Source organism: Drosophila gunungcola, unplaced genomic scaffold (assembly GCF_025200985.1).
Source record: "Drosophila gunungcola strain Sukarami unplaced genomic scaffold, Dgunungcola_SK_2 000019F, whole genome shotgun sequence".
In the NCBI taxonomy this organism is placed as follows: Eukaryota; Metazoa; Arthropoda; class Insecta; order Diptera; family Drosophilidae; genus Drosophila; species Drosophila gunungcola.
Window position 1 is genome coordinate 458,719 of NW_026453201.1, and position 24,866 is coordinate 483,584.

A 24,866-nucleotide genomic window follows, 5' to 3' on the forward strand; every position below is an offset into this window, starting at 1 on the left:
AAAGTGGCGTGAAAATACAGTTGGAGGGAGGAAGAGGGTATAAGTAGGATAAAGTGTTATCGTAACTAAAAGACGAGTTTGTGGACTGGAAAAGTTTTGCAAATAAGTTCGCAATGTCGAAGACATAAGAGGCGGAAGTCATATCAAGGTGAAGGCAAGATGGAAATTGTTGGGATTTTCGTTTCGAATTAACAAATGCGTAGAACTGCTTGGGGTTGTCTTGAAATTCTTTTATGCAACGGTTTAGATAACTATTGTAAAATTCGGAATTGTGGACTAAGAAATTTTAACTAGCAGTTAGTTAACTCGAATGCTCAAATTGCAGCCCGGATCTCTTAAATTTCTTAAACAGTCTGGACATGGAGTTTTTCAGGAAAGCGAGTCTACGAGAGAACCACGGGGGCTTATGAGACGCGTTTGCAGAGGTAAATGGGGGAAGGAATGTATCGAAAGCTGAATAGAGTATACCATAAAACTGTTCTACAATGTGTAAGTGATGATCTTTTGAATCCATAAACGACCAAACGAGTTCCGATAAATGCCTATTAATTTTTGCGAATTTAGCTCTTCGAAAACAGAGGAAAGATGCTGGTTTGATTTCGGGACATGACAGAAATGAAGCTGATGTTTCTAAGGTAACTTCAAGTGTAGGATGGTAGGCGTCTTCAGGATTGGAGAGAGGGCTAATTCGAGTTACGTATGAATTGGCGAACTCTGAGACAAAAATAAGGTCTAAAACTTTTCTGGAGCAGTTAAAGACTGAGTTAAGTTGTACTAATTAAAGATCAATAAGACCGTGAACAAACGCATGAGCCGTGGTGGAAACGAGAGCAAATGAATCAGTTGATGGCCCATTAATACTCTGTATTTGAGCCAAATGCTGATGGTAGAGGCTAAGATCAGAACAAGTATGATATAAAAACAAAATAATCATGAAGCTTAATCCGAACTGCAAAAAACACTAATATGCTGTCCGTACCAATTATCGGAATGCGTTCAGAGATAAGATCGGACTTGACGGCAATAAGAACACCACCGCCAAGACGCATTGTGCGGTCACATCTATATGTAATATAATTTCCAGCTAATATTTCGCAGTCAGACAGAGAGGAATTAAGCCACGTTTCGGTACAAGCAATCACATTGGCATCGAAGGAGACAATGTTGACGTTTATTAAGTTTGCCCAATAAGCTGCGAACATTCTGGTAGTGTAGGGAAAAAGAATTATTTAGTTTATTGGAACGTTGGTTGAAGGAATCTGAGGCCCATGGACCCGAGGATTAAGCACGTTTACGTACTCGTGAACAATAACATGTTCCGGCTTTATAGAAACATTGAGAGCCTTATTAAAATATTTTCTCAGGAAGTCCAATTTTAAACGAAGATATTTCACGTCTCTGCTTAAACTTGAACTTCAAGACGGTTAGTTCGGCTCGAGACGTCATTCTCAGAAACCCTAGGATTAAGGCGGGAGACAAACGCCCGTCAAAATTATGCCAGAGCTAACTGCAGCAGCACACAACATAGATTCCTGGTCAATGTTGACGAGTTGCGGATCAAAAGGTGAGAGTCGATCGGGCGGATCTCGCCGCCACTGGAGTGCCCTTGAAATCACATTCACAAAGCATTTTACACGCATACACGCAACAAAGTTGCCAATAATAATACGTTTTTTCACTTCACTTCATATTTGGAAACTGGTTCATCAGTGAGCCGCAGCTTTAAACAGTGCTACCACACCTTGTTCTCTAAAAGTTGGCATCGAAATTTCCAGTTTTTAAAACCATTCGCAAATTAAACCAAGATATTTGAAATTTTACTCTAAAAATTGAGCCCCCACCCTGGAAGCGCTGATATACGCAGGAGTATGTCGCGGATCGAAACAGCGGCTGCCAAGGCCGAACAGGCGGAGAAGCCGCAAATTGCGCTGACGCTGGCAGAACTTACATGCCGGCTTACTATTTTGGAGGCCCATTTTATACAAATTATAGTAAATTAAATTACCCAAACCGACATCAAGGCCATTGACGCAGGAGACGAACAGCTTAGCTCAACGCTTCTCACGCCTGACATGTCCCAAATTCATCCATCAAGCTACCCAATCTCGCTCTCCCGATTTGCTCCGGCGAGTACTCGGAATACAAAAACTTCATCACGACTTTCAAGCAAGCGGTGGGCCTGAAGGATTCTCTTTCGCCAATGGAGAAGTTTAACCATCTCATAAACTGTCTGCGAGGTGCTGCTCTAGAAACCGTCAAGGCGTTTCAGGTCACTCCTGAAAGTTATTAGATACGATAATCCTAGAATCGTAGTTTTGGACAACATTACGTCACTTGCCAACTGTGTCCACTATGCACAGCTGCGCAGCCTAGTCGACAAAGCGTCGGCATTATTTAATTTCCTGCGATCTCTAGCACAGGCTATGCTAATTGCCATTGTTATGGAGAAGGTGGACAAAAGGAGACGGCCATTCTGGAACGAATCCCTAAAATTTGCAACCCTTCCCTCTTGGGAACTTTACTTAAACGGCACTGCCAAAACTTGGAGTCCGCCACGCATCATAGCAGACACAATAATTCTGGAAGGGTGCGACACAAGAAGTCCCTCGCACAGGACGCAGCTTTGCTTGTTCTACGCTAGCTTGCCCAATTTGCTTCAGAAAGGATCACAGGATCTTCAGATGCTCTCGACTCCAGAACATGGTTTCGTCCCAGTGCCTCGAGGTCGTTCTAGAGAAATCACTGAGCACCAACTGCCTTGGAAGGCTCATCAGGCATCAAACTGATGCAGAATCTGCTCACGGCTGCATCTCACCATGCTTCACTCAGACGCGCCTGGTCAGGACTCAAGAAACAATAGGCGGCCAAGGACGTACCTTGTTGGACTCCTGCACACAAGTCAACTTTATATCCGAAGACTTCGCCAAACAACTTCGTTTACCTCGGTGCAAGGCACAAATAGACATTCGAAGTATTGGAGATTCCCCGTCGACCGGCATAGTTAAAATGTATCGGCAAGTACTGATTGATCCCGCGCATTACAAGTTTCAGTACACTTTGTGGAGAGTCACCGCCAATAAGGAGCTGCGCACTTACCAGCTCAACACTGCTTCAGCGTCGACCATCACGCAGAGACATATAAAATCGGTGCAGAGGCTATTAAATCGTCTCTATACGTGTATGATTTCATCGGTGGAACAGACACGACACGATCTCTTAAGCAAGATTCAGGCTGAAGTCATCGCCATCCTCAAAAAATGCAGGATGGAACTCGCAAAGTGGCACTCCGACCATCAGGACTTCGTCAACGACCTGACTGTCAAGGAACTGAATCTTGACTGCGACCTCTCAAATACACTAGGCCCGAAATGGGATCAACGAGAGGACACCTTCAAATTCTCTTTTAATCACTCTCTCACCAATCATCATGGTAGCGAAAATCCTTCTACAAGAAATTTGGCTCCTGAAATTTCAGTGGGACAAGTCGGTCCCAATGCCCCTTCAACAAGCGTGTTCAGTCATTACAGCATTTGGACTTCCTGGCCATTCCACGAGTTTGCTTACAGCCCCACATCAAAGAGCTGCAACTTCTTGGCTTTAGCGATGCCTCCATACGGGGATATGGATGCTGCATCTACGCAGATCAGCATTCCTTGCATCAACATGGACTTCAAAGAATCTTGTTTTGGAAGCCCTTTACAAAAGGGAATCACACCAGTCGGGTCTCATGCTAGTGGCGTGGATGCTTCGATTTTGCGACGCCTCTCGAAAGCTAAAAGCATTTACCGCGATTTCGCCTTCCCCGTTAGAACTGCGAAGAGCCATGCTTTGCATCGCATGGAACCTACAGCAGCGTTACTTTTTCGTGAATATAACTTTTCTGCAAAAGAGCGCACCGGTTCGTAGCCATCTGAAGTTTTTATGTCCCTTCCTACAGGTCATAGATGGATACAACCTGCTTCTGGTCGAAGGTCGGCTGGAACTTGCACCAGGTCCAGACTCCCCGAAAGCACCATATCTCACTGCCTGCAAAGGATATTACCGTCGTCAACAAGGTCAGACATCTACACCTTCCTCACTATCACGCCGGTGGGAAGGCTCGCCGTGTTGTTCGCAACAGCGTTACAGACCCAAGTAAATGCTGCAGGCTCACCCTCTAAAGACCATTTGCACGTTGCGTCATAGACTTCTGCGGACCCGTATGCACGTATCTACGAGTTCGAGGAAAGGTGCCAGTAAAAAGCTACATCGCAATTTTTGTGTGCTTCGCCACCACTCATTCTTGGGTGCTCTAAAGCGAATGATCGCTAGGCGGGACCTGCCCTTCGACATCTTTTGCGACAACGCAATAAATTTCGTTGGTGCAAGCAATAAGATGCAGTACTTAAAGGCTTTTCTCTATAACGACAAGAACCAGAACAATATAAAATCATATTGTACCAACGAATTCGTAACCTTTCACTTTATTCCTCTCAGGGCCCCAAACTTTAGCGGCCTCTGGGAGGCTGCTGTTAAAAGCGCAAAGAATCTTATCTTTTGCACGCTGAAGGATGCCCGGATGACCTTCGAGGAACTCTCAACAGTTGCTTCAGAAACTGAGGCCATTATCAATTCACGAGCGCTGTTTTTTTACTCATTGGATCCCAGCGACCTATCCGCCTTAAAAATAAATTTGCAGAAAACGAGATTTTGATACTCTCAAAATTTATTTAATTAGGGCGTCTAAAACGTGTTTTTCATACGAATTTCATGCACTACTTTTGTTCAATGGTTCCAAATCCTTCATTAAAAGCTTGTTTTAAGGGTATTACTTTTTTGAAAGGCCTTTTATGTTCTCGAAACTTCAGTTTTTTGCAATTTGTTCAAACTTTGTCGAGCTCTAGCATGTATATTAGGAAACCTACTCTGATAACATGTGTAGAAAAGTTAAGGAATGCTGGAGTTAATGTTCACTGTGAGCAGACGTATATTTAATTGCATTCTCGATATAGTTGTCCATAAAATCGATATTTTATTCGGATAAAACACCTTTATGTTCAAAACTTTGCATAAACTCTGCAACTATCTGTAAAACAGCGAAGTCCCCAATTAAACATTAGGATCGGTAGGTGCTGTTACTCCGCATGCAGTGGAATGTATTAGCATGAACAACACGAATCAGCTGGTGGCGACCCTGAGGATTTACAATCATTCCATTTTAAGCACATCCCCACTTTAAATCTATTTCCAAAATATCTCTGGAATGCGGACAAAAGCGGAACAAGTATATCTTGCTACATCCCAAGGCAACTTTGATGTCATAGTCCTAGTTGAAACCTGGCTCAACATGAACTTTTACACTAACGAGTACTTCGATTACAACTTCTATCAAGTCTATCGCAAGGACAGAGATGGTACAAAAACACAATGCGCTAGAGGAGGAGGCGTTATTGTGGCTGTTTGTCGCAGCTTGAGATGTTTATCTATTGGTCTTCTCAATGAAGACACCCTTCTTGATCAAGTGGCTGTTTCTGTTATTGGACCAGTGAATACGCTACTTATATACCGCCAAAGAGTACCTATTCACTTTACAAGGCCCATCTGGAGAACGTGACCAATATCTATGATAATCTACTGGACCAACAGCATCTCTGCGTTATTGGTGATTTTAACCTGTCATCCCTTACCTGGGCGAATAACCCTGACGCTCATTCCTTACTGCCAAGTAACTTGCATCAGCCACATGAGGTTCTTTTCATCGACGATATATTCAGTATGGGCTTAATACAAGTTAATAATGTATTCAATGATTTATATAAGCTCTTAGATTTAGTATTTCTTAGTCCCGATATAAATTTTTCCTTAGTTGAATGTAATTTACCTATCAGCAATTGCGATGTTCATCATAGGCCATTGCTACTAAAATTAGACTTTTATAGTATTGTGTCTTCAGCGGATAATTTTTCGAAGTTAATTTTCACTGAAAGCTGCCTTTGTTCTATCAGAAGCGATATTTCCTCAGTTGACTGGCTATCAATTCTTTCGCATGTTAGTTTTAAGTTGTGTTATGATCAATTTTTAGAAGTTCTTTTAAACATAATTAGAAATATTGAACAAGAAAAAGTGCAAAATTCATTCAAGCAGCCTTGGTATACAAAATGCCTAAAAAAGCTAAAAGATCTTCGCAATAAGTTTTATAAAAAATTCTTAGTATCGCGTGATCCGAGTGATTGGAATAGGCACCTGCAACACAAACGTGAATTTGAGTTTTTAAATAAATTTCTTTACCATCAGTACATAGCAGACGTCGAGAGCGGGCTGAAACTTAACCCCAAATCTTTTTGGAGGTTTGTTAGATCCAAAAAAAACGTTTCTTCTTCCTTGGAAATTTAACTTCTCATTCTGATATAGAAACTTCAAATCTGTTTGCTTTTCTTTTTAAAGCTAGTTTTAAACGAGCAGAAGATTGGCATGATTCTCAAACCCTTGATTCAATTACAAGATTGGTAAACATAGGTTCTTTGACTGTTGAAGACGAGAATATTCACTCGGGTATTCAAGACTTTGACGATTCTTACAACCCTGATTGCGATGGGATTCCTGCTTATGTCCTCAAATGTCGCATTAAAGAGCTATGTGTACCCTTGAAAATTATTTTTAATCTATCACTTTTGAGTGGACACTTTGCTGATAGATGGAAGGTGCAAACGTGACTCCAATTCTAAAATCTGGGCCCAAGAATAACATTGCCAATTATCGCCCTATTGCTAATATAATTAATATTTTTAAGCTTTTTGAGCGTATTGTTGCCTACAAACTTTCGTTTCTTCTAAAAAGATACATAAGCAACTGTCAACATGGTTTTGTATCAGGTCGGTCAACCACGAAAAACCTAGCAGTTTTCAGCAACTATTGCATTCAAGCCTTTAAGAAGCACTGCCAAGTTGATACCGTATACACGGATTTCGCTAAAGCTTTTGATAAAGTTTGTCACTGTGCCTTGTTGGCAAAACTTGCAGATTTGGGCATACACTCAGCTTTGTTAAACTGGATAAGATCTTATCTAAACCATCGTAGCTACAAAGTGAACATAAATGGAACATTTTCAGAACCTTATTTAGCAACATCTGGCCTTCCGCAGGGGAGTGTTTTGGGACCCCTGCTTTTTATTATTTTTATAAATGATGTACAAATCAATATCTCTTCAGAATGTCTCCTCTATGCAGACGATTTAAAAATTTTTAGAGAACTCGAAACTACAGCAGACTCACTATCACTGCAGTTAGACTTAGATTTCTTGAGTTCACGGTGCAGCCGAAATTTACTTCCGCTAAACATTAATAAATGTTTTTATGTTAGCTACAGTAAATGCGTATACAACCTTATAACCACATACAGTATTGCAGGGCAGCCCATAAATGTTCAACAAGAATACTTAGATCTGGGTGTAATGTTTGATTCCAAATTTAATTTCTCAGCACACTTTGATTATATCATGCCTAAAGCGTACGCTATGTTTGGGTTTGTAAAGCGGAACTCAGCGCTTTTCATGGATCCCTATACGAAGCTTGCGCTCTATTCAACATTTCTGCGCTCTAAAATAGAGTACGCGGCTTTTATCTGGAATCCCTTAGCCAATATCCACATAAATAGAATAGAAAGGCTACAGAAAAACTTTCTAAAATTCGCTCTCTTACCCTTAAGAATTTCTGAACCCTTCCCCCCTTATCAGCAGCAGTGTCTCCTCGTTCCCCTTCCCACACTTGCCAATCGCAGAACAATCATCTCCATCTGTTTCATCGCTGACCTGGTGGCCGGAATCATTGACTGTCAAGAACTTCTTTCAAAACTAGGCTTTAATGCTCCTGCTAGGCACCTCTGAGATTTTGTTCCCTTTATTGTTGAGTTACGCAGGACTATTTACTCCCAAAACGAGCCACTTTATAGAGCCTTGTTTGATTGCAATAAACTTCCAACTAACATGCGACTTAATTATTTTTCTAGCAAGTCTTAAACATAAATTGATCGATTACTTTTTCAATGTTTGTGCGTAAGAATAATGTTAAATATATAAGTAGCCAGTTAGGGAATGAATACCTTTGGCGAAATAAATAGATAAATAAATTTTAGTCAATATATTAAACAAAAGAACTGTTTAAAGATATTTTTCCGCCGCTGTGTGTTTTGTTTTTGTTTGCGGGTGCAACTTCAATCAAACATCGAACCCATACAGTGCACAGTTACCCACACACTAACACAGTTTAGTTTCCACTCTTAAAATTCAGACTTAACTATCTGTAAACTAAATTTTCACTGCAAAACAAAAATATAAACGCGTTACAAAACAATATTATAAACACATTACAAAACAATCTTATAAACACGTTGCAAAACAAAAGTATAAACACGTTACAAGACAAAACAAAATATAATAAATAAACAAAGCCTCCTCTTGCTGCGGCGCAACCGGTTAAGCGCACCCGTAATAATGCTGGGCTTGCCAGTGAACGGCTTTAGGACGCCCCCTCGCCACAACTGTTGGAGCTCCTTAGGATCATCTTCAAGAGCAAACCAACCAAATCGCGACACATGTCCATGAAGCGAAAAAACGCATTGACATGATCGCCGGAGATTTCAAGGTGTCATAGGCCTAGAAGTACTTGATCTTCGCTCTGAACGGGATAAATTGGGTGAGCGGATCGACCAGCTGAATCAGGAGATGGCTGACTTCCATGCATTGAGTGAAAAATTGTGTGGACTAGAAGCGAAGCTGTCGGCCCAAACCATTGCAACCAGCTCTTGCGAAGTGCGTATGCATGGTGTGCCATATGTGGACGGGGAAACTTACGAGCTCTGTACCACAAGCTGCGCTTTAATCTCCAGGTGACTCCGCCGCCATGTGTACAAGACATTTTTTAAAGAGGAAATGCAAATGAAGAATCGTCGACTGCTCTTTGCTGTTTTTACACGTCGCGGTCTTGTGCATGTTCGTTGCACTGGTAAAAAGAAACCTGGTTTACACGTCAATTATGTGTGATGGCTATAATGTTTATCGTGCTGATCCTGCTAATTATACTGGTTGTGAAAACTTTCAATGATAGTCCAATAGAATTGGATTGGCTGTATCTATCGACCGAACAGTACACTACCATACGAATTCGTCCTTAATTCCATTGCGGATTTATCATCTTTTTTATGTTGACATTATCCTAGCAGGTGAAAATGATTTGACTCTATAGGCCTTTTTCCTGTTGACGTAGCGATACCCATAGATTTTAGCAACACCTGTGATACCCTTCTTGACCTATCCCTCATAAATGACCCAAACAAGATTTAACTTTTTGACCAGGTCTCAGTACCAGCTTTCTTAAAACATGACCTTATATTCCTTAATTTAGACTATACCAGTCCTTTTTTGAAATATAGGGACTATAAAAATATTAACTATCGAGCTCTGGAACTATAATTAAATGTATATGACGGGTCTGCTATTTATCATAATAACAATTTTGATTGTCAATTAAATGTTTTGAATAGTTACATAACTATTAACTATTGCGAAGTTTGTGCCATTAAAAACTAAAGTGACAAGGCCAAGAAATAACCCTTGGTTCAATCATGTAATTAAAAACCTTATTTATCAGCGCGAAACCGCTTAATTTTAAATTGAAGCAATACCGTACTGACGATTTTCATAAACAATTTAAGATGGCTAGAGAAACCAAGAAAATACGCTCATTATAAAAACAAAAAAAAAATGGCTTTGGGATAAACACAAAAAAATCTAAATGTGTTGTCATCGGCAAAAGACCCGTTGCTACTTCAACTTTACAGAATTTATTTATAAAACAATACACCTATTGAATACGTAGAACACGCAGAAAATTTGTGAATTACATTCAGTAACATTTTGTTTTGGAGCAAGCACATAGGAACAGCAAACTGGGCGAACAAAGCTGCTAATCGCCAAGGCCATCCTCGTTCCAACACTATTTAACGGTTTTGCAATATTTGGTCTTTGTGACTCGCGAGATATGAGCAAAATAACATTAACATTCAACTTTATTTTCCGTTAAGTGTTTTATTTAAATAGATTTGACCATGTATCACACCTGACTAATAAAATTCTTGACCTTAATTTAAACTTATTTTATATAAAACAATAAATTACTTCTATAAAATTGTGACCAGCCACGAACCAATGTATCTAAGCAGCAAGCTCATTCCTGCAATATCTCAACGAACTAATAACTATATATGCCCTTGCAGTCGATGTCTCTGCTCGGAGAGGCAGTTCTACGTCAATGCAATTCGATTATGGAACTGTCTACCACACGAACTTAAAATAATTAGGAGCGCAACTCTATTTGAAAATAAAGTAAAAGAAATTGACAAATAAAAAATATTTTTCGAAAAATATAGATATACATTAAAATATTATATAATTCTATAAAATAACATAGTTTAGTTTTAAGTCAGTAATGTTTATATCTAGTTTTTTCATAGTATTCTGGGGATTACCATCACCGTCCAGGAAAATATAAGAACACGATAATTATGTGATTAGCTTGAGAGTTTATTAGCGACTGACTCGCATCTGAAGTTTTGTCCGTGTTACAATACGAGTCTTATTAGAGATGACTGACATTTTCAACAGTCCTCCTCAATGCAAGCACGTTATAGTATTGCTAGTACAAATTCAACAATTTCTTCTTTCTTCTGTTTCAGTATAAGCATATTTCAAAACAAACTGACCTTCACTTAATATCTGACGTACAAAGTGGTATCATATATCTACGTGCTTCGTCCGTGCGTTATGGACCGGATTCTTTGCTAGCTGCTGAGCGCTTAAGTTATCTACATACACGACCGTTGGAATATTCGGGTCGCAGCAACCAAGTTCGACAATAGTAACTGCCTCTTTACACGCCGTCGACAAAGCCATATACTCCTTCTCCGATTTCCATGAGATCGGACCGCCGGCTAGAAAGAAAACGTATCCTGAGAACGATTTTTGATCAATCCTGTCACCGCCCCAATTGGCGACGACATAGTCAACGAACGTTTGTTCTGTCTTTTTATATTGCAACTTGTAGTTAATCGTAGCCGCTAGGTACCGCATGACATGCTTGACACCCGCAAAGTGTTCTTTCGCTGTGCTAGCTTTGCAACGGAGTGCAAACATCAGCTCATCAACTGCTGATTGATACGCCGTTTCGTCTACTTTAGCACAATTTTTATCACACGCAACCTGGTATCCTGCGTCTAAAGGAGTAGATCCAGGTCTGCAGAACTGTAGATCATTAAGCGTTTGCACAAGAGTGATCTTTCCCAGTTCACCCTCGCGTTCCACCTCCATGCCGAGAAAGAGTCGTATTGCGCCTTAGTCAACACATTCGAAAGCCGTCGAAATCGATGTCTTGATGTCAACCAAGTCTGATTTGCTTTTACACGCTATAATGAGATCAACAACTTTAAACCAGGACTAACGTAATATTACCATCGCCATCTGGCTTATACAAGACCTTTCCCGTTCTGCTGCCGCTTTCATAACCTTCGGGTGTTTGCATGTACACTGTAGCATAAAGGTCGCTGTTTCAATTCAGCTGCGTTGGCCAACATCAACCGCATGCTTTCCAATCTGCAAGCTGCCGAAAATATCTCGCTAAAGTTTACGCCATAACGGTCTGCAGCACAAACGGCTTTGTAAAATCCGGGCATGCCAAAATTGGGTCGGCGACCAACCTTGCCTTGACAGCTTCAAAGGCCTGCTGGTGGTCGTCGGTCCATTCCCATTTGACACCCTTTCGGAGAAGGGCGTTCAGCGGATGCACTAGCGTGGCAAAATCTGGCACAAAACGCCTGTACCACGACGCCACTCCCAAATACTGCCGCTGCTCTTTGGCAGTTACCGGTGGTTTTAGCAATGCTATTGCTGATACCTTTTCCGAGTCCGTCCCGATGCCTTGGTCTGTAATAAGATGCCCTAAGTATTAAAGTTCTTTCTTGAAGAATTTGCACTTATCAGCGTTTACTTCCGTCCGATGACGATTATATCATCCTGATACGCAAAGGCGTGCGGCATCATTTCTGGTCCTATTACCTGGTAACGCCCGCTGGAATGTTGCTGATGCCGAGTGTAAACAAAAAGGCATAACTTTCCATTGAAACAGGCCTTTCCCTGACACTGTGAATGCGGTGTACTACCTGCTGGCTGCCTCCAACGGTATCTGCCAGTACCCGTCCTTTAAGTCGAGGCTGCTAATATACTTAGCTTCTCGGAGTTGGTCCAGGATGTTGTTGAACATTGGCATTGGATATGCATCCTTCACGGATTTTGCATTGATCTGCCTGAAATCCACACACAGCCTCCATTCCCCGGTCTTCTTCCTCACCATAACTAATGGTGAGCTGTACGGACTCCTTGACGGTTCGATGCAGCCCTTTTCAAGTAGCTCGTTTACTTTGGCGTTGATCTCGCCTTGCATTTTTGGATTCTTCGGATAGTACCGCTGTTTGACCTGTTGATTGTCCTTCATGGTGATCCTGTGTACTGGCTCCCCAACTCGGTCTTTAAAAACTGGTCCACATCCTTTTCCGAAAATCCTTTCGCGGCTTCCACGATTGCTACCGACAGTTTTTCCTCCAGCCAGCCTCGGTGTCTGTCCTTCGCCGCTATCATCACGCTGTGACCTGCGCATTTCACCTCGCCTCCGATTTTGGTGAGGAACTTCCACCCTAGCACCAGTGCGTCGATCAATCCTGGGAGGATCAGCAGCTCCATTGACACTTTTCTTGTGCCAAGTCCGATTTGAATTTCTAGCTGCGATTTTATGTCTCCGCATCTACCGTTCGCCATCCGTACTTGGCTCTTTGTGGGTCCAACCTTTCCTGCCGCCTCCAGCATGTCCGCCAGCTCTTTACTGATGAAACTCGCTGTGGCGCCGTTGTCCACCGTGGCCTTAACATTCGCGTCACCTATGAGCACTGTGGCGGACAGTTGCATTTCTTCCGCCTTCAGGTCGCCCATTATTTTTGAGATGCAGCACCTTACGATCCCTGGCCGCCCCTCGGAGGCTGGGATCGTTGCGCGTTTCCCGAACAACACTCCACCGTTCGGACGCCCATCTTTCCGCATCGCCAGCAGAATGTGAGTCTCCGGTTCCGGCACTCCTTCGTCCAATGGTCCGCGCCCCCGCATCTGCGACACGCGTTGGCCGGAATCTGTATAAATCCACTGCGATCGGCTGGTGGTCCGTGTTCCTGCGGCGTATGCCTCCGTGGCGCCTCCGTGTCCTCCTGGCACCGCCTACACTCCGCACCCTGCTCTGCCCTTGGCCTTGGCACTGGGCGGTTCTGTGTCCTCTGGGAGTGGTTTTCCATTTCAAACTTCTCCCGTTGCTCCTCCAGCTCCTCGAACTCGTCTGCCAGCGCCGGCGTGCTGTTCTCCTTTATCCTGTTCAGGACTTCTTTGGCAGACATACCCAGGGGCCGCATCATCGTCTGCATGTCCACCATGTATTCTTTAAATTTTTCCCCGTATGTCTGCCTCCGCTGCCTGACCTGGTCCACTAGCTTCTCCATGTAGCCTCGAGGAAGGAAATATCCTTGGAAGCTGAATATGAAGTCTCCCCACTTGTCCCACTGTCGGTTGTTGGCTATGAACCACTTTAGGGCTCTGCCCTGCAGCAGCTCCGGTATTGCTCGTGGGATCTGGTTTATATCCAGACCATATGTCACGGCTGACCACTCCACCTGCTCCAGGAACTCCAGTGGCTTGTCGTTGCCGTCATACCGAAAGTTCCACTCTCGGACTTGCTTGGCCACCTTGGCGTAGTCCTGCGGATGTGGCCGTACGCTTTCTTTCCTCTCGCGGCTGCCTTCTCGCTGCCTGCCGTCGCTTGCCTTCTCGCTGCCTGCCGTCGCTTGCCATGCTCTGAATATCCAGGCTTGCCATAAGGCCTTCGGCATCTGCGGCTATTAGTTTGAATTTTGGGACCGGCAGCTTCCGGAACTTGACCTCCAGACCTGCCACTAACTCTGTCACGACCGGGTCTTCTGTTATGCGGTCAACCGTCTCTGCCAGGGTCTTCCTCATCGTCTCTACTGAGCCCTCGAGTTCTATTCACAGAACATTGCTCACCTCGGCGAAGTCCTCCTTCCTGAGATTATAAATCCAGGACTTTACCATCTTTGATCTTTTGTTTTCTTGGTCAGGGCAATCACTCATGGGCCCCAGATTGAAACGCCAGTCGGTAGAGCATGAGACTCTTAATCTCCGGGTTGTAAGTTCGTGCCCCACGTTGGGCGCCAGATGTAACGACCTGATTTCTTATGTATTCTCGCTCGCTACGTTAACGGGCGGCTAGCTCAGAGAGGTTATGGGTTTGTTCCACCAAATTTATATTGGGTGATTGCCTTTGACCAAAGAAAACGCAAGAGTTCTGTTGGGATCGTAACGGTTTTTATTCGTCTCCTTATACAAGCCTCGCGGCCTCTGCTGCTGCTGTTCCTCGTCGTCGTCCTCTACGGCGACGCTCCTCGTCGCTGTCCATCGCGGCGGGGCTCCTCGTCGTCGACTGCTTGCTGGTATCTGACTCGTGACGGCTCCTTCGAGACTCTGGATATTATGCGAACCTCACTGTCGGGACCGGCAAGCTGTTTCGCCTAGCAGGTAAAACTAGGTTCTGGCTTTTCGCCTAGCCACCTTTATCGCAGACTCCACGCAAGGACTCCCTGAGCTCGATTTAACCACGACATAGCACCCGTTGGATCTCAGCGTTGAATCCTCAGCCTTGTAGACTCTCAGTCGTTCGGCGTCTCGACTTTGCGATCTTGATTCTGGTACTCTGCACTTGATTAACTTACTACTGGTCTCGCGTACACGCACTCGCTCTGATTCTCGCAATATTAATTCGTGGTGCGCTGCGCTTGCGCCGCCTTTTTATAGCCTGTGATGGTCCCGTTATTTCCCTTCTCCAGCTCGCGTGATCGGGTCCAAGGTCCACTGCCGCACTGTTAGTTCACGGTGTGTCCTCTTTGTGCGGGTCCGAAGTCCGCCAATTTACCGTTCGACCCTGTTGCCCTTGCCGTGTGAGGGCTCAATGTCCAGCGTGGTACCGTTAATTCACGGTGTCTCCGCTTTGCCCGGGTCCAAGGTCCGTTTTTTTACCGTTTGACCTTGTTGCCCTTGACTCCTCCGGCATTCTCGCCTCCTTCGCTGTTGCTATGCAGCTCTCCTGCATCGGAATTTGTGGGGAGTTTTAAGACTCCTCACAATAAATTCCCTTGCTTCGCCCAATTCTTCAATACTGCTCGTATGTTTGGTCTTATCAATATACCAATTATTCGGACCTTATAGAATCGGTACGGAAACAGTTCCTTTTGTTTGCTTTACGTGGTTTAAACTGGGATACACATCGTCACCTACCATCTTACGTGGATATACCTGCCCTCCCTCAAGGATCGTCGGACATGCCATGGTGTCATGTTCCTTCACAAATTGATAACTGGACTTGTACATTCAAGCTACCTACTGGGACAAATACGGTTCTCCATCCCTGTAAGGTCTACTCGTCACTTTCGACCTATTGCCCTCGATATTTGTAAGACGAATTTCGAGGTACATGATCCATTTCGCGTTTTATGTTCGCAATATAATGAAATGTATTTTTTGATATTTTCTGGATGCTCTGTTAATTTAATTGTAACAAACATTCTAACTCACCTGTCCCTGCCCCCTTCCACTTGATGTCAGTCGGGTACTATGTTTATGTTGGCAGATATTTGCTAACTTTAACAAATTAATAAATATTTCTAAAGCGATACCTTGCGGACGGGACCGCTTGGCTGATGCACTTCTCTTAGTCTTGACCAGGCCTCAGTGGCATGTGAACAATGCCTAACATACCTCAACTGTGAAGGCTTTACACTTAAAATAAGCATCGCCAAGGCCTTTTGTTCCATGCCTAGCCAGTTCAGGCCTTCTGGAGCATCTTCATGTTTTAACTACCCTGATGCCACTTCCTACAGCTCAGAGTGACCCAATACACTACGCATCTGGATGCACCACAAGTCGTAATTCTTCTCGTCCAGCTTCTCAGTTTGGTACATCGCAGTCATTTTTCCGTTTCGTTTCCCGCAGTAAAAACAAAAACGACCCACCACTCAAACTATAATTTATTTCATGTGCACGATGGGTAACCTGGGCCCATAACCTGTTGGAGGGGATGACCGTCACCGTGCAAGAAAATATAAGCACACGAAAATGAAAAATATAAGTTTTGTCCCTGTTACAATACGAGTCTTATTGTAGAATTATGAGCATGCATGGAATAAGGCCGACCACTCGGCCAACACGCAAGCTCTATAGGCCTCAATGCTGGCATCACAAAAAAACCCCCGAAACTGAATTGCCCCCAGAAATAAGGTCATCTACTTAAAGCAAGGCAGTAGATCCAGTTGGAAAGTTATGGCCTTCACCCCGAGCTAGCTGGTGCATAGTCCTTATCGACAAAAATTACACTGGTTTCGTTCCATAAGTTACTTTATCTAGCTTTTCAACTCGCAAATCCTCATGGGGAGGTTCTCTTCATAAAATACATTGGTAGTAGTTATCAAGCGCATCTTGCAGATGTCTCCAGAAAGAGTAACTTTGTATGAAGAGATCTTATCAAAATGTCAAAGAGTTTTGGTTGATTAACTGGTCCTGCCAACAGCACATCATTAAGGAATTAACCAGCTGAAGCTACTTCCGATTCGTCAAAAACCACACGTAGTTTAGTTGTTGAATTGTCCTTCTTGACAAGGCAGTGATGTCGGAGAAAGAACCCACACAAGTGTATATCTACAGGGTCAGCTAGAGACATTGGATAAAGATCCAATTTCTCGTGAATAAGGTAAAGCTGACAATGTAGTTTGTGCTCCAGATTTAAATATCTACCATTCGCTTGCGCGTGTGACTCGCCTATCTTAATGGATTTACCGAGATTAACCGAGTATTCACCTGTAGTTTGTCGGGCAAACGACTTTCACAGTCGTTCTAAAATATGTGTACGCAGATCAAGTTTGATCGATAGAACGTCTATATCCTATAGATCACAAAGAAACAATCGGATATAACTTGCAAGAATTGAAGATATTTCGTAAAAAGCTATTGACATGCATCTTTCCAAATCGTACTTTTCTATGCATACCCTGATCAGGGTAAAAGCGCAACCGATCGGACGTCTATATCCTATAGCTCCCAAAGAAACAATATGGTGAAAACGCTTAGGATTTTATACTTTTCAGGATATTTTACGCAATATACAAGCTATGGATTTGAATTTTTCCGAACATTATTTTTGTATACATACCTTGATCAGAGTAAAAGGGCGAACCGATCAGACGTCTACATCCTACAGCTCCAGTAGGAATAAAAGGGTGAAATAAGAAAGGGTGAAATATTTCGCGCAGTATACAAGCTATTGACATCAATTTTTCCAAGTTTTTTTTATTTACGCATACCTTGATCAGGGTAAAAGCTTTTGCCGATCGGACTTTTATATCTTATAGCTTCTATAATTGTTACAATTTTGTTATTCTTCTGGCTACCTTTGATATTTTAGCAATTTTGGCCAAGTCTGCAAGGGTATTTAAATTTCGGCTTGCCAAAGTTAGCTTCTGTCCTCGTTTAAGCTAAATTCGTGTTGTTCACATCAAAGCGCTCAAAAAAATAGAAAAAAAACAACAAAAACTCTTCGGTATTACCTCGTAAAATATCATCAGCTTTAAAATGCATATACATTTTTTTTTCTGGGTTATAATGTTCACCGCAAAACCAAATTTTTTCCAGGCGCCACAAGGGATTAACGGTCACCGGCTTGTTTTTCATTATTTTTCTTTAAAAAATTGTTCTTAAATTCTTTAAAAGTTATACAATAATATAAAAAAAAATTTTAAAAAATATAAATAATCATAGAAATATGATTTATTAGCTGAAGATCAACCCCAGTAATTTTCACCATAACTTCTGTAGTTTGAAAAAATCGTCGCGCTTTGGTGCCATTATTGGAACTCCCAAAACTCTGTCTCAGATCAAAAGAAATTTTGAACATTCTTTTTGGCCTGCTGAACAATATTTTTATTTACTTCAGATTTTGCTTGTCATTTCTTATTGGCTATTTATATGCAACAGGCACTGGACAAATCGAATCCAGCCATGCAAGTCTGAAATACCAAACTGCAGGTTCCCAGTAACAATTTTTGTTCTTATCAGCCAATCAATATCGTTGAAATCGTTGCTGGTGAAACCACACAAATAAAATTTTTGGTTCGAAGTAGTTTTTATTAACCCATTGCATGTCATTCCATTTATCATTGAAGGAATTAATTTATGTTTGACCTCTAGGTGCTCATCTCCTAAACATTGCTTTGACATTGTTAGGTGTCCGATCTTAGTCATTTCTCTATCATTTTCTTGTTGTAAAACTTTATTTAAGAATTAAAGCTAAGCTTAAAGTTGATCTTTTATTTCTTTTAGTTAATTGCAGTTGACAACATACTGCTGATCAAAACAGCTGATGTGGTGTGATTCACTGCGCAACTTTAAGTTCAAATAACTCTCTTCGGGCAGAACGGAGTGCCTTAGTGGGCACTTAGGTAGATAAGTTACACTTTAAATAAATAATGGTTACTTTTGGGTAGTTTTTATTTGAAATTTTTCCCTACTTAAATGAATTGCTTCCATTTTCAACAAGAGAGAACGCTATAGTCTAGTTTTGTTTATTTTTTTTTCAATTAAATTATTAAATTATTTTATTTATGTTTAAATTTTAATTTAAATTTATGTTTATTTTTCTTAAATTTTTGTTCATTAATTTGTGTTCTCAGGTCCACCCTAATAAAACACAACTTCTATGTAGATGTAAGTCCACCCTAGGTAGAAGTAAAAGGAAGAGAGAAAAAAGAGAGCACACAAATAAACGAAACAAGTTCACAAAACACAAAATTTAAATTTATGAAATATACATATATAAATTACCTTTTGTTTGAAATAGTTTTTCTGGAATTAAACGAAATAAATAAGAATATTATTTAAAACGCATTAATTTATGGATATGTATATATTATAAAATAGAACGCAAGTCTTATTGCAGTGTACGCTCAAAAACAATAATTCTTTTTATTTGTTTGTACACTGTATATAAGATTGTTAATAAGTGTTTTTAAATTGAAAAATTTTTTGGAACAGGTACACATCACTTATTGTTTTAATTAATCCAGTGTTTGGTTCATGATATATTATTAACAGTATTGGAACACCTTTTTCTTTGTATTTTATTTATATCTACCCAATACTTACTTGAAAATTTAAACCGCAAGGAATATATTAATTTCAAAAGTCACAGAGGCACCAGCTATTTCAATTAAAAAACCAAAATTCAAGTGGCGAGAATTGCAAAAGAAACGAAAAAGACCGCGCGCTTTCTTGCATTTTTTCTTCTGTTCTTGTCGTTTGCTTTTTAGCGTACCGTTTTGTTCGGTTATTCCTTGTGATTACAGTGGCGGAGGAAAGTATAGCGCCGGCAAATGTAAAATAATAATTTAAAAAAAAATCACGGTTTGAAAAGAAATCATGTAATCGTGTATATATTATTACCATAAATTAAAATATATAAAAAACTGCTTCAAATTAATAATTTTTTAATACAATATAAAATATATTAAATATTATTATTAATAAAATTAAATATTAATATTTTTACAGAATTTATAGTTTCCGGGATATCGACGTTCGTACAGACGGACAGGCAGACGGACATGGCTAGATCGACTCAGCTATTGATCCTGATAAAAAATATATGGTCGGAAACGCTTCCTTCAACATATTACATAGTTTTCAACGAACACAATTTTTACTCTACGAGCAATAATTACCTTTTGTTAATTTTTTACATACAATTAATCATAAGTGACAAAAAAAAACGAGAAAGAACTCTACGAGTAACGGGAATAAATACATTTTTCGTATTTTCATTTGGTTTGGTTTATAAGTTCAGAATAACGCTATTCAAATAGGAAAACGATATCATTTAGCTGCCATAAAAACTTAAAAAGCAAGAAAGGAAGAAAACTTCGGCCGAAGTTCATATACCCTTGCAGCTATTGCAAAAATTAAATGTTCCTGAAAACATTAAAATCATGATTTACTTGCGTATATGTTTAAAACATTGAAGCTGTGCTGATTTCCAGCTCAATTATTCGCTAGTTCCTATGGCAGATATATGATATCGTTTTCTGATTTTAATAATATTAATATCGTAATTCTGAACTGACAAATTTTCAATAAGTTAAAAAGAACTTAAAACAAAATTACTAAAAAATGTAATACTGTATTGTATTAATAACGCGAAACTACAACTAGTGATTTCAAATGCAAGCGCCAAGTGCGCAAACACCGCCCCCTCTGAGGGGACGACGTCCTTCAGCCCAGAACGGGCATCAGGGCCAGTCTGTGGACTGCTCGCCGATACTCCCCCTCCTGCGTTCTGACGTCCGCCACGCGAACCTTGCTATCGGCGCTACCACGACGATGTTGGGCCACTTGGACCGCTGCTGGAGGGTGGAGATGTACTCCCGGGACCATCGCTGCCAAAATTTGTGCCGAGACGAGACACCTCGCCATCGTCGCTAGCAGGTTAGGCTGATCTGGTCCGGGAGCGCCGCTGATGGTGGGGCCAGAAGAGGGCCGCCGATGAGTAGATGACCGGGGGTCAGGGCTTCGCCGTCGTTCGGGTCGCTGCTTAGAGCTCCGATGGGCCTGGAGTTGAGCACGGCCTCCACTCTGGTGAGTAGAGTTCCGAGCTCCTCTGCGGTCAAGAGGTCGAAATGCGGTGCTCTGGGCGGTATGAACGCAAACTCGCATACTTTTTTTGATGCGAATGTTTCGATACCGCCCTTCTGCTCGTCCAGACGGGCTCGGAACTCTCTCATGTGGCGATCTGCGCCGACGAAATTGGTGGCGTTGTCGCACCACACCTTCTCCGGAATCCCGCGACTACTCACGAACCTTTGAAATGCCAACAAGAACGCATCAGTGGTTAGGTCAGACACTAATTCTAAGTGGACCGCTTTGGACGCAAAACAGACGAACAAGGCCACGTACGACTTTTACGGTGACTTACCACGGATACGATACGTTGTGCGGAAGGGACCACAAAAATCAACGCCACAAATATTGAACGGGCGGAGAGTTCGAAGTCTATCTGCTGGCAAGTTTCCCATAATTTTCGTCAAGAGTTGCGGCTTGTACCGAAAGCAGCGCATGCACGACCAAACTGTTCGTCGACAGACTTCTTGAGCATTAACTAGCCATATTTTCTCGCGCAGACGACTCTCGAGAGCTCGTGGGCCAACGTGACAATTCGTAACATGGAGGTATGACACATAGGATCTGACGAACTGTGAGCTTTTAGACATCAACAGCGGGAATTTAGCTTCGTACGGGATAGAAGCATTCAATAACCGACCCTCAACTCGTAGCAATGTCGTTGAATATTCGTTGCTACCTGTTTATTTTTCCGAATTTTACTTATGTCGTCCCTGAATTCGTGAAATTGGATAGCTTCGACAATTTTCTCAAAAGCGAAACCCAGTTCTCTTGGAGAAATACTTTTTTCAAAGGGCTTCGTCACCTTTCTGCACCTTTGAATAATACGAAAAACCCACACGAACACTCTCAGAAGCTTCAGGTGCGACGAAAAGGACTCTATTTTCTAAAGCACATTATGTGGCTGTGGGCTGACTACGAAAGCTGTTGCCGATTTGCGTAGCTCCTTCGACATTACATCAGCCGGAAGTTCGAAATGTTTATTTACAGTCCAATTATTTTCTGAGTCTAGCAAGAACGAAGGCCCACCGAACCAAATGGACGTTGTAAGCTCCTCTACGTAAAATCCTCGGGACACTATGTCCGCTGGGTTGACTTTCTTGGGAACGTGTCTCCAAATTGCTTTCTCCGACCACTCCTGTATTTCTGCAACCCGGTTCGAAACAAAAACCGACAACGACGAGGGATGGGTTTTGATCCAGTGTAAAGTGATTTCGGAGTCTGTCCACAGGAAAACATTCTCAATGGGACAATTTAGCAATGGCCTGACACGATTATAGAGATCTGCTAAAAGGTGAGCTGCACACAGCTCAAGGCGAGGCAAAGTTTTCGTCTTGAGGGAAGCTACTTTCGATTTGGTGGTCAATAAAGACACTTTCAACTTCAGCAGTTTGAGTCCGAACCTTCATAGATGCACGCTCCATACGCTCGCATGGAAGCGTCAGCGAAACCATGTATTTGAATCGGGACTTGTGGATCTGTGTTGACGAATCGCGATACCTTAATTTTAGGCAGCTGCAGAAGCGTCGCTTTAAACGTCTCCCACGATGTAAGCAACTGCATCGGTAGCGACTCGTACCAATCTATTTTTCGAAGCCACAGTTCCTGCAACAACATCTTTGACTTTGTGACCAAAGGACATAAGAGGCAGTCACCGACAAAATATTTCGCTTTGTCGCGCGAAGATCCAGGAAAGAGTCATCCAACCGAAATTGAAAGTAATTTTTAACCGGTAACCAAACCACGCCAAGGGTCTTGGTTACGTCTGAGTCTGCCATAAGTGGCATTACTGCGCTTTCAGATGCGGATAGCTCTGGGCAGTTTGAAAACCACTTCGCCAATTCAAAACCTGCCTTTTGCAAGACCTGAGAATCTTCGTCCCGAAAGCTTTGCAGGTCCTCAAGGCATCCGGCGCCAGTCAACAAATCGTCAACATAAAAATCATTCTGAATAACCTTTGCGGCTTTTGGATGAGTTGCTTGCGCCATCTCTCCTAGCCGCATTTAACACCGAATCGACAAAAAGGGTGCTGGCGAAGTTCCATATGTACCGGTGTTTAACTTTTAAGGGACTCAGAAGGATCTCGTCTCCATACTATGAGCTGGAAGTTTCGGTCAGCTTCGTCCACCATCACTTGGCGATAAATCTTTTTGACGTAGGCCGCAAGGGCTTTCTTATGCATTCTAAACCAAAGCAGAGTAGAGTACAGCTCCTCTTGGATAGTTGGGCCTACCATCAAGATTTCATTCAACGCTACCTGCGTGGAAGTACGACTCGATGCATCGAAAACTACTCTCAACTTAGTTGAAGTACTTTGTGGCCGTAGAACGCATTGGTGCGGAATGAAATAGTGCGGAGTATTCGGAATTTTGTCATTGGTGGAGGACATGTGGCCCATTGAAATCCATTACTCCATGAATTCAAGATACATCTTCTTCATCAAAGGGTCCCTCGACATTTTCCTTTCTAGCGACAAAAATTTACGTTTCGCAACTTCGTATAACGAACCAATAGTATTTGGGTCAGATTTGAACAGCAACGAACCGAAAATCTACCGGACGACAAGCTTTGAATATTTTTTTTAAAGTGTTGTTGACAGAGTTGTTGCTCAGGAGTTTGGTCTTTTGCCTTGAGCGGCAAGTCCTCCACAGACCAAAATGTCTGCAGGGTTGTGTCAATTGACTCCAACGCTTCCTCCTGGCAGTTGAGATGTAGCAATTTTTCAGCCTTTACATTATCTTGAGAGGCACATCTCCCTGACACTATCCAGCCGAGAACTGTCATTTGTAAGATGGGGAGTTCACGCCCCTGCTTTATCTGGCCAATAGATAAAAGTTCAAAGAACGTATCAGCGCCGATAAGCATATCTATTTTTTGGGGCTTGATGAAGAATGGATCTGCCGCTGGTGTTCACCGCTTGATCCGGATGATAACCAGAAATATATTTCATGATCTAAAAATCGGACGACAACTGGCTGTTCCCTATTCGCGACTTCACAATCGTGTGTATTGTTTTTGTGGCTTGGGCATTAGCTCCACCAATGCCTCGGACGTCCTCTCTTGTAATTTTGAGCCTCTGAGCAAAATTTATATGTGTACCAGAGTCGAGCTAATACAAACTCGCCACTTGATCCGATACAGTCGCATGCAAAACATGCGAAGTGGATGGAGTCAACTGCATGAGCGTGGGCTGAGAAGGGGGTGGCAACGCGAGATTTGTGTTTGGGGAATATATGTGTAGCAACGTGTGATGTGAGAAATTGCACACTCTACATCAGTTCGATTTGCATTTTTTGACCGTGTGACCCTTTCTTAAGCAGTTAAAGCCTAAGTGTGATCTTTTAGCGAAATCGAATCTTTGCTTAACCGTTAGGGCTGCGAAGGAAGCGCAGTTTCCAATGTGATGTTCAGCTGAGTTGCACTACACGCATTGAACAGAGTCGTTCCTGGCAGCGACAAATGAAAAACTCCCAGTTCCATCCTTCTAAGGGTTAGATTGGATCTGCTGAACAGTTTTGGGCTTGGAAGGCTCTTCCGCTTCCATGTGTTGGTATCGCCTGTTGAGGGCCGCCTCACATTTGCTCCAAAGTGGAAGCGAAGTATAATCTAACTGTTCTTCCCATTTTCTTTTAGTTCCTGCATCGACCTTACTCATTACCAGATGTATTAAAATAGCATTAGTAATTCGTCTATCATCTCCAATAGACAGCAAGGAGTCATTCAAGGCTATGACCGTGTCGATGAGGGTTCTCAAGGCTGAACTGAAGGCTGAGAAATTTTTTGCAAATTAAAAAGTGTCGATATGTTGTCATTATCGTACTCCCGCTTCAGGCTAGCAAGGGCTTTGGGACTTGAAAGGCCCTAAATGTTCCTAAAGCGTCAATATCGTGTAAAGTGTCATCTTTGTCAACGAAAGTTTCGAAAATGCATATAAAATTCTTAAATTCGGAGTGTTTTTCGCTAAAAGTTGGGAGAGCAACGCTCGGTAGACGGCATTGAGGCGGGCGATTTGCTG

The 24,866-nt window shown here is 42.2% G+C and overlaps 1 protein-coding gene across 22 annotated transcripts in view; it reads left to right on the plus strand.

Annotated features, from left to right (window-relative positions):
* Positions 1-24,866, plus strand: part of LOC128263826 (uncharacterized) — a 457,572-nt gene that overhangs the window by 184,757 nt on the left and 247,949 nt on the right. Inside the window, exon 6 of one of the 22 annotated variants that reach the window (XM_052999100.1) lies at positions 19,730-19,906. The exons of the other annotated variants lie outside the window; for them this stretch is intronic. Coding sequence (XP_052855060.1) covers positions 19,730-19,790 — 61 coding nt within the window. The 3' untranslated portion in view covers positions 19,791-19,906. Of the gene's footprint in view, positions 1-19,729; positions 19,907-24,866 lie in introns of those variants that run through there. 22 annotated transcript variants of the gene reach the window in all.